Genomic DNA, 11,402 nt, shown 5'->3' with positions numbered 1-11,402 from the left:
CACCCCTCCAAACATGTCTCACAGCCCTCCAAACATGTCTCACAGCACTCCAAACATGTCTCACAGCCCTCCAAACATGTCACACAGCCCTCTAAACATGTCTCACAGCCCTTCAAACATGTCTCACAGCCCTCCAAACATGTTTCACAGCCCTCTAAACATGTCTCACAGCCCTTCAAACATGTCTCACAGCCCTCCAAACATGTCACACAGCCCTCTAAACATGTCTCACAGCCCTTCAAACATGTCTCACAGCCCTCCAAACATGTTTCACAGCCCTCTAAACATGTCTCACAGCCCTTCAAACATGTCTCACAGCCCTTCAAACATGTCTCACAGCCCTTCAAACATGTCTCACAGCCCTCCAAACATGTTTCACAGCCCTCTAAACATGTCTCACAGCCCTTCAAACATGTCTCACAGCCCTCCAAACATGTTTCACAGCCCTCTAAACATGTCTCACAGCCCTTCAAACATGTCTCACAGCCCTCCAAACATGTCACACACACCCTCCAAACATGTCTCACACCCCTCCAAACATGTCACACACACCCCTCCAAACATGTCTCACACCCCTCCAAACATGTCTCACAGCCCTCTAAACATGTCACACACCCCTCCAAACATGTCTCACAGCCCTCTAAACATGTCACACACCCCTCCAAACATGTCTCACAGCCCTCCAAACATGTCTCACACCCCTCCAAACATGTCACACAGCCCTCTAAACATGTCACACACCCTTCCAAACATGTCTCACAGCCCTCTAAACATGTCACACAGCCCTCTAAACATGTCACACAGCCCTCTAAACCTGTCACACAGCCCTCTAAACATGTCGCACACACCCCTCCAAACATGTCACACACCCCCCCAAACATGTCTCTCACACCCTCCAAACATGTCTCACAGCCCTCTAAACATGTCACACACCCCTCCAAACATGTCTCACAGCCCTCTAAACATGTCACACACCCCTCCAAACATGTCTCACACCACATGTCACACACCCCTCCAAACATGTCACACACCCCTCCAAACATGTCTCACACCCCTCCAAACATGTCTCACACCCCTCCAAACATGTCTCACACCCCTACAAGCATGTCACACACACCCCTCCAAGGGAGGGATCAGACACGAAGAGAGATCACATGACGCGATGCTCTGATGTGAGGTGGTAGCCTGTTTGAAGAGAGATCTGGATGACGCAATGCTCTGATGTGAGGTGGTAGCCTGTTTGAAGAGAGATCACATGACGCGATGCTCTGATGTGAGATGGTAGCCTGTTTGAAGAGAGATCTGGATGACGCGATGCTCTGATGTGAGATGGTAGCCTGTTTGAAGAGAGATCACATGACGCGATGCTCTGATGTGAGATGGTAGCCTGTTTGAAGAGAGATCTGGATGATGCGATGCTCTGATGTGAGATGGTAGCCTGTTTGAAGAGAGATCTGGATGATGCGATGCTCTGATGTGAGGTGGTAGCCTGTTTGAAGAGAGATCTGGATGATGCGATGCTCTGATGTGAGGTGGTAGCCTGTTTGAAGAGAGATCACATGACGCGATGCTCTGATGTGAGGTGGTAGCCTGTTTGAAGAGAGATCTGGATGACGCGATGCTCTGATGTGAGATGGTAGCCTGTTTGAAGAGAGATCTGGATGATGCGATGCTCTGATGTGAGGTGGTAGCCTGTTTGAAGAGAGATCTGGATGATGCGATGCTCTGATGTGAGGTGGTAGCCTGTTTGAAGAGAGATCTGGATGACGCGATGCTCTGATGTGAGGTGGTAGCCTGTTTGAAGAGAGATCTGGATGACGCGATGCTCTGATGTGAGGTGGTAGCCTGTTTGAAGAGAGATCTGGATGATGCGATGCTCTGATGTGAGGTGGTAGCCTGTTTGAAGAGAGATCTGGATGATGCGATGCTCTGATGTGAGGTGGTAGCCTGTTTGAAGAGAGATCTGGATGACGCGATGCTCTGATGTGAGGTGGTAGCCTGTTTGAAGAGAGATCATATGACGCGATGCTCTGATGTGAGGTGGTAGCCTGTTTGAAGAGAGATCTGGATGACGCGATGCTCTGATGTGAGGTGGTAGCCTGTTTGAAGAGAGATCTGGATGACGCGATGCTCTGATGTGAGGTGGTAGCCTGTTTGAAGAGAGATCTGGATGACGCGATGCTCTGATGTGAGGTGGTAGCCTGTTTGAAGAGAGATCTGGATGACGCGATGCTCTGATGTGAGGTGGTAGCCTGTTTGAAGAGAGATCTGGATGACGCGATGCTCTGATGTGAGGTGGTAGCCTGTTTGAAGAGAGATCTGGATGACGCGATGCTCTGATGTGAGGTGGTAGCCTGTTTGAAGAGAGATCACTGCTGCAGAGTCCAAGAGGAAGCTTAACTAACATATCTTTCATATCTCTCACATCATCCAAATCCAAATGTGCTACAATTGCAGTTTATTTCACCGTATTCAATGACTACAATATATCATTGTTTCTTCTTCCAGCACACATCAAATCCACTGAGAAAAAAAGGAATGCACATCTATTAACTTTTCCCTATCGTTTCCCTAATTTAATCAATCTGATTCCAGAAGTCTGTGTGTGCGTGTGTGTGTGTGCTTGCGTGTGTGTACTGTATTTGTGTATGCTTCTGTGTGCATGCATACATGTTTGAGTGTGTGCACCATGTTTGTATGTGAGTCATATATTCATGTCTCGGTCGTGTGCGTATGTGTACGTAGCTCCTGCTCCACAATGCCTACCCTGCAGTAACAACAGAACCACAGAACCAGAGTCAGCTGTTTCCTTTGTTTCCTGGCCGGACATTCTTTTCTGTTTCATCTCTGCAGACCCAGGACCAGCCACTGTGACCAGCTCTAACCAGGCCCTATTTTTAGGCCTTCATTAACAAATGGCTCTAATAAAACCAACCCTTTGTTGCTGGGAAACATTAGAATGCTAATCTCCAAATTACCCTGCAATTTCCCAGATATTCCTTGATTGTGTAATGACAGGGTTCGGGTTGGGTTAGCTTGCAGATGTGAGGAGGGAAAACAGGGCCTCTCATCTGTGTTGATATTCCCCAGGACCAACTGACCGGACGGGATAGTTCTTGAAACAGAATCCTCTATAGTACACCTAACTACCCCCTCTCCTCTTTCTTCCATCTTATCTCCTTTCTTCTCCTCTCTCCATGTCCACTTCATCTGCAGTGTCCTCATCTGGCTCCACTTCCTCTGTAGGGTCCTCACCTGGCTCCATTTCCTCTGTAGGGTCCTCACTTGGCTCCACTTCCTCTGTAGGGTCCTCACTTGGCTCCACTTCCTCTGTAGGATCCTCACTTGGCTCCACTTCCTCTGTAGGGTCCTCACTTGGCTCCACTTCCTCTGTAGGGTCCTAACCTGGCTCCACTTCCTCTGTAAGGTCCTCACCAGGCTCCGCTTTCTCTGCAGGGTCCCCACCTGACTCCACCTCCTCTGTAAGGTCCTCACATGGATCCACTTTCTCTGTAGGGCACTCACCTGCCTCCACTTCCTCTTTAGGGTCCTCACATGGATCCACTTCCTCTGTAGGGTCCTCACCTGGCTCCACTTCCTCTGTAGTGTCCCCGCCTGACTCCACTTCCTCTGTAGGATCCTCAACTGACTCCACTTCCTCTGTAGGGTCCTCAACTGACTCCACTTCCTCTGTAGGGTCCCCGCCTGACTCCACTTCCTCTGTAGGATCCTCAACTGACTCCACTTACTCTGTAGGATCCTCAACTGACTCCACTTCCTCTGTAGGGTCCTCAGCTGGCTCCACTTCCATTGTAGGGTCTTCACCTTCCTCCGCTTCCTCTGTAAGGTCCTCACATGGCTCCACTTCATTTGTAGGGTCCTCACCTGGCTCTATTTCCTCTGTAGGGTCCTCAACTAGCCACTTCCTCTATAGGGTCCTCACCTGGCTCCACTTCCTCTGTAGGGTCCTCACCTGGCTCCACTTCCTCTGTAGGGTCTTCACCTGGCTCCACTTCCTCTGTAGGGTCTTCACCTGGCTCCACTTCCTCTGTAGGGTCCTCACCTGGCTCCACTTCCTCTGTAAGGTCCTCACCTGGCTCCACTTCCTCTGTAAGGTCTTCACCTGGCTCCACTTCCTCTGTAAGGTCTTCACCTGGCTCCACTTCCTCTGTAAGGTCCTCACCTGGCTCCACTTCCTCTGTAGGGTCCTCACCTGGCTCCACTTCCTCTGTAGGGTCTTCACCTGGCTCCACTTCCTCTGTAGGGTCCCCACCTGGCGCCACTTCCTCTGTAGGGTCCTTACCTGGCTCCACTTCAGTGGCTTCATTGTGTTAGGAGAGCCAGCGGGCCGTCACGCTTCTCTCTCCTATTTCCTTTTTTCCCTCTCCTTTCTTCTCTCCTCTCTCCCATTTCCACCTCCTGTGTTTTTCTTACTATGATTACATCATAAAATCTAGGCTACGTTATAGCTCATGAGACTGTTTGTAGTTTAGATTGAGGTCTCAGCCACAGCCAGGAAATATAACCCTCCCTAGAGTTCCACAGCCTAGAGTAAATAGAACCCTCCCTAGAGTTCCACAGCCTAGAGAAAATAGAACCCTCCCTAGCCTAGAGTTCCACAGCCTAGAGGAAATAGAACCCTCCCTAGAGTTCCACAGCCTAGAGGAAATAGAACCCTCCCTAGCCTAGAGTTCCACAGCCTAGAGGAAATAGAACCCTCCCTAGAGTTCCACAGCCTAGAGGAAATAGAACACTCTCTAGAGTTCCACAGCCACATTCAGCAGTGTCATCATCAACATCACCCACAAGTATGAATCAGTGTGCCAAAACATTCCACCAACACTAATTGTTATGTTGTGAAATACACTTGATTATAATACCAGCATGTTGTTTACAGCCATGTTAATGTAAGAGCAGAGCCTCATCAGCCTGCCTGTCTGTCTGGCTGCCACAGTGACAGGTGCAGCTGGCCTACACCATTCAGCCTCATTAACCCAGGCTCGTTACTTCCTCCCATCACACCACGCATTGAACCGAACATTATCACCCAATTAACACCTCCCAGTCCATTCCACCACAGCTCTCACAGGTCCTCTAGTCTACTACTGCCTCACTCTCTGCTACGCCCCTCTCATTGCCGTGGCCTTCTCACTGCCATGGCCCTCTTACTGCCATGCCCCTCTTACTGCCACGCCCCTCTTACTGCCACAGCCCTCTTCCTGCCACAGCCCTCTTACTGCCATGGCCCTCTCACTGCCATGGCCCTCTCACGGCCATTGCCCTCTCACTGCCACGGCCCTGTCACTGCCACGGCCCTCTCACTGCCACGGCCCTCTCACTGCCACCTCACTGCCATTGCCCTCTCACTGCCATGGCCCTCTCACTGCCATTGCCCTCTCACTGCCACGGCCCTCTCACTGCCACGGCCCTCTCACTGCCACGGCCCTCTCACTGCCATTGCCCTCTCACTGCCACGGCCCTCTCACTGCCACGGCCCTCTCACTGCCACGGCCCTCTCACTGCCACTGCCCTCTCACTGCCACTGCCCTCTCACTGCCATTGCCCTCTCACTGCCATGGCCCTCTCACTGCCACGCCCTCTCACTGCCACTGCCCTCTCACTGCCACTGCCCTCTCACTGCCACGCCCCTCTCGCTGCCACGCCCCTCTCACTGCCACACCCTCTCACTGCCACGCCCCTCTCACTGCCACGCCCCTCTCACTGCCACGCCCCTCTTACTGCCACACCCCTCTTACTGCCACAGCCCTATCATTGCCACGCCCCTCTCACTGCCATGGCCCTCTCACTGCCATGGCCCTCTCACTGCCACGCCCCTCTCACTGCCATGGCCCTCTCACTGCCACGCCCCTCTTACTGCCATGGCTCTCTTACTGCCATGGCCTTCTCACTGGCCCCCTCTCACTGCCACGGCCCTCTTACTGCCATGGCCCTCTCACTGCCACGCCCCTCTCACTGCCACACTCTCACTGCCATGGCCCCCTCTCACTGCCACGCCCCTCTCACTGCCATGGCCCTCTCACTGCCACTGCCCTCTCACTGCCACGCCCCTCTCACTGCCACACACCTCTCACTGCCACACCCCTCTCACTGCCACGCCCTCTCACTGCCATGGCCCTGTCACTGCCACTGCCCTCTCACTGCCACACCCTCTCACTGCCACACCCCTCTCACTGCCACGCCCCTCTCACTGCCACGCCCTCTCACTGCCACGCCCTCCACTGCCACACCCCTCTCACTGCCACGCCCCTCTCACTGCCACGCCCCTCTCACTGCCACGCCCCTCTCGCTGCCACACCCCTCTCACTGCCACGCCCCTCTCACTGCCACGCCCCTCTTACTGCCACGCCCCTCTTACTGCCACAGCCCTATCATTGCCAAGCCCCTCTCACTGCCATGGCCCTCTCACTGCCATGCCCTCTTACTGCCATGCCCCTCTTACTGCCACGCCCCTCTTACTGCCACAGCCCTATCATTGCCAAGCCCCTCTCACTGCCATGGCCCTCTCACTGCCATGGCCCTCTCACAGCCACGGCCCTCTCACTGCCATGGCCCTCTCACTGCCACGCCCCTCTTACTGCCAGGGCTCTCTTACTGCCATGGCCTTCTCACTGCCACGCCCCTCTCACTGCCACGGCCCTCTTACTGCCATGGCCCTCTCACTGCCACGCCCCTCTCACTGCCACACACCTCTCACTGCCACGCCCCTCTCACTGCCACGCCCCTCTCACTGCCACACCCCTCTCACTGCCACACCCCTCCCACTGCCATGCCCCTCTCACTGCCACACCCCTCTCACTGCCACACCCCTCTCACTGCCATAACACTTTGGGTCAGTTTGAAAGGTTCCGGTGAGCAGGGGTGGGGGTGGCTCCAGTAAGGCTACTTACAGTAGAGCCTAAGTCTGTGACAGAGAAGGCCCATGTCTGTCTGTCTCTCTGTCTGTCAGCACTCTGTCCATTCGTAATGTTAAACAAGCACAGCAACCTGCAGAGAGGCTGTGGGAGCCTGCCCCATTAAACACACTCACTCAGGCATTGCTGTGCATGGGAACTAGCTACTTCACAGAGAGACACAGAGCGAAGGAGAAAACGAGAGAGAGAGAAGAACTTGGACAGAGAGAATCAGAGAGATACAGGTTGTGAATTTGTTGACAGAGTCTCACCAGTCGGTCAGAGGGAGACTCATTATAATAGTTTCTACCCCTACACAGCTCCAGCCTCCAACTGTGTCGCGTGCAGAGATATTAGATTGGACAGATGTGAATAGTTCCTTCTGCCTGTCTCATCTCTGGTAATGAAACATAGGCTGCATCACAAATAGCACCCTATTCCCTATACACAGTAGCGCACTACTTTTGAAAAGGGCTCTGGTCAAAAGTAGTGCACTATGTAGGGACAATAGTGCCATTTAGGATGCTGACAGAGAGGAGAGCTGCTGTGGTCAGGTATTAATAACTCCATGATGTTACCTGTCTGATACTACTGCCCTCAGGTCTTCAGTAATAACATCATCGTCATTATTATTATTATTATTACTCATAGATGAACTGTCATTACTCATTTGATATTTTCTTCTTAAATGTAAAACCCCACTTTTCTCCCTGCCAATGTGTATGTCTTGATGGTGGCACAACCCAGTAAGAGTCTCCTCTGTCTCCTGTCTACAGGGTCTGATTTCCCCCACGACCCCAGTGTTGTGGGCCCCTCCACTTGGAACAGCTCAGGTGAGAGATAACATGTCTAACAGACAGCAAACACAATGATGTACACACAAACACAATGGTGTACACACAAACACAATGATGTACACAAACACAATGATATACACACAAACACAATGATGTACACACAAACACAATGATGTACACACAAACACAATGATGTACACACAAACACAATGATGTACACACAAACACAATGATGTACACACAAACACAATGGTGTACACACAAACACAATGATGTACACACAAACACAATGATGTACACACAAACACAATGATGTACACACAAACACAATGATGTACACAAACACACAATGGTGTACACACAAACACAATGTACACACAAACACAAGACCAACCAATGGGTGGACTTGTTACTCTGATCACGATAAGTTGAACCAATGGGTGGACTTGTTACTGTGTTGACGATAAGACAAACCAATGGGTGGACTTGTTACTGTGATGACGATAAGACCAACCAACGGGTGGACTTGTTACTCTGATCATGATAAGACCAACCAATGGGTGGACTTGTTACTCTGATCACGATAAGACCAACCAATGGGTGGACTTGTTACTCTGATCACGATAAGACCAACCAATGGGTGGACTTGTTACTGTGTTGACGATAAGACAAACCAATGGGTGGACTTGTTACTGTGATGACGATAAGACCAACCAATGGGTGGATTTGTTACTGTGATGACGATAAGACCAACCAATAGGTGGATTTGTTACTGTGATGACGATAAGACCAACCAATGGGTGGACTTGTTACTGTGTTGACGATAAGACAAACCAATGGGTGGATTTGTTACTGTGATGACGATAAGACCAACCAATAGGTGGATTTGTTACTGTGATGACGATAAGACCAACCAATAGGTGGATTTGTTACTGTGATGACGATAAGACCAACCAATAGGTGGATTTGTTACTGTGATGACGATAAGACCAACCAATAGGTGGATTTGATACTGTGATGACGATAAGACCAACCAATAGGTGGATTTGTTACTGTGATGACGATAAGACCAACCAATAGGTGGATTTGATACTGTGATGACGATAAGACCAACCAATAGGTGGATTTGTTACTGTGATGACGATAAGACCAACCAATAGGTGGATTTGTTACTGTGATGACGATAAGACCAACCAATAGGTGGATTTGATACTGTGATGACGATAAGACCAACCAATAGGTGGATTTGATACTGTGATGACGATAAGACCAACCAATAGGTGGATTTGTTACTGTGATGACGATAAGACCAACCAATAGGTGGATTTGTTACTGTGATGACGATAAGACCAACCAATAGGTGGATTTGATACTGTGATGACGATAAGACCAACCAATAGGTGGATTTGTTACTGTGATGACGATAAGACCAACCAATAGGTGGATTTGTTACTGTGATGACGATAAGACCAACCAATAGGTGGATTTGTTACTGTGATAACGATAAGACCAACCAATGGGTGGACTTGTTACGGCGATAGCTGTGATGCTGATTATTTGGCCAGTTATGTCAATGTTGTACTCCATGCACTCTGGCCCAGGACCAACAACACTGGATTCCTGTGTTGTTTGTTTATGTATATCAGCTGTTCCACTCCACTATTCCTTCAACACAGAGGCTAAGATTGTATTCATGCCACGGCAGAAGGAGTCCTGTACTGTTTGTACATCAGCATCCCTCCACTCCACAATTTTTAGCCTACAACACAGTGGCTAGCTAGCTAACATATGTCTCTGTTATCTGATGGAAGGATCCTGATTGGCCAGTGTTGTGTCTAGAGGCAGGGTTGGTTTTGATTCGTTGAGCACACAGCATTCAGGTCCTATGAAAGCAGCCGGGTCTCTCTGCATGCTCCGCTGGAACAATGTCATCATTGTGAAATAGATTCATATTGTGGTTGCCTGACGTTAGTTTACAGCTACATAAACCTGAGTTTACTTCCTGGGGTTTTCCAATAGACTGAGTGTACCAAACAACATTATGAACACCTGCTCTTTCCATGACATAGACTGACCAGGTGAGTCCAGGTGAAAGCTATGATCCCTTATTGATGTCACCTGTTAAATCCAATCAAATCGCTGTAGATGAACGGGAGGAGACAGATTAAAGAAGGATTTTTAAGCCTTGAGATAATTGAGACATGGATTGTGTATGTGTGTCATTCAGAGGTTGAACTGGCAAGACAAAAGATTGAAGTGCCTTTGAACGGGGCATGGTAGTAGGTATCAGGTGCACCGTTTTGTGTCAAGAACTGCAACGCTGCTGGGTTTTTCACGCTCAACAGTTTCCCGTGTGTGTCAAGAATGGTTCACCACTCAAAAGACAACTTGACACAACTGTGGGAAACACTTTGGGGTCAACATGGACCAGCATCCCTATGGAATGCTTTCGACACCTTGTAGAGTCCATGCCCCGACAAGGCTGTTCTGTGGGCAACTAAATATTAGGAAGGTGTTCTTAATGTTTTGTACACTCAGTGTATATATTTATGTATGTCACTGGGTTTTCCACACCTTGTAGTGAGGCGGAGTTGGCAGGCGATAGACTGTACAGTACAGTACAGTATGACACTGGTGTGGTGAGGAAGACAGATATTATAACAGCTCTGTATCACCCACACGGTTACATTTAAGCAATAAGGGGGTGTGGTATATGGCCAATATACCACGGCTAAGGGCTGTTTTTTGCACGACGCAACGCTGAGTGCCTGTATACAGCCATTAGCCATGGTATATTAGCCATATACCACAAACCCCCGAGGTGCCTTATTGCTAATCTAAACAGGTTACCAACATAATTAGAGCAGTAAAAATGTTTTGTCATATCTGTGGTATACAGTCTGATATATCATGGCTGTCAGCCAATCAGCATTCAGGGCTCGAACCACCCAGTTTATAACATGGAATATTATAATGAGAGTACAAAGAGATTGTAAACTTAGTGTGCTTCTAATGTGTTTGGCTGATCTTCATTGTATAAGTTTCATTCATAGCTTTCTCACACACACACACACACACACACACACACACACACACACACACACACACACACACACACACACACACACACACACACACACACACACACACACACACACACTCTTAGCAGCTCTTTTGCTTATAATATGGATTCAGAGCTTCACCTTTCCCAGAGCTGGCTACAGTGGAGTGCAGGGCCAGGCAGCTCGGCATCACTCCCATGTTATGTTAGCTGTGCTCCAGGTCAGGTTTCTAGTCTGTCTACTGCTGTGTGGGCCAGGCCAGCAGAATTTCTATGGCAGTATTAGACTGTATTAACCAATGACTCACTAACAGTAGCACACACAGAGGTAGGATGCTTCTGAAGGGGGATTTGGGGTATTTGGGTGGGTTTGACATGTGTCTGTGTGAGTGTCTGTGTGAGTGTACGTGTGTGTGTGTGTGTGTGTGTGTGTGTGTGTGTGTGTGTGTGTGTGTGTGTGTGTTAGAACTAGCAGTGGGTCTGGGGCTGATTAGGTGTTTTATTCCTGTCGAGAGAAGCACCTCGGAATAAATCTTCTGGACCCTTTCATTTCCAGCTGGGTAATTTCCCCCCTCTCAGACACGGGTCCAAACAACGCCACAGTAATAAAGAGAGTGGTGATGAAAGGAACAA

General features: G+C 49.6%; 1 protein-coding gene across 1 annotated transcript in view; it reads left to right on the top strand.

Moving 5' to 3' along the window:
* The window catches only part of LOC112241993 (inactive tyrosine-protein kinase transmembrane receptor ROR1-like), a 284,717-nt gene that overhangs the window by 164,165 nt on the left and 109,150 nt on the right, over positions 1-11,402 (top strand). Inside the window, exon 2 of the mRNA XM_042322372.1 lies at positions 7,688-7,744. Within this exon, the coding sequence (XP_042178306.1) occupies positions 7,688-7,744 (57 nt within the window). The remainder of the gene's footprint in view (positions 1-7,687; positions 7,745-11,402) is intronic.

Source organism: Oncorhynchus tshawytscha, linkage group LG05 (genome assembly GCF_018296145.1).
Source record: "Oncorhynchus tshawytscha isolate Ot180627B linkage group LG05, Otsh_v2.0, whole genome shotgun sequence".
In the NCBI taxonomy this organism is placed as follows: Eukaryota; Metazoa; Chordata; class Actinopteri; order Salmoniformes; family Salmonidae; genus Oncorhynchus; species Oncorhynchus tshawytscha.
Note: the sequence above shows the minus strand (reverse complement) of the source record. Positions and strands in the feature narration are given on the sequence as shown.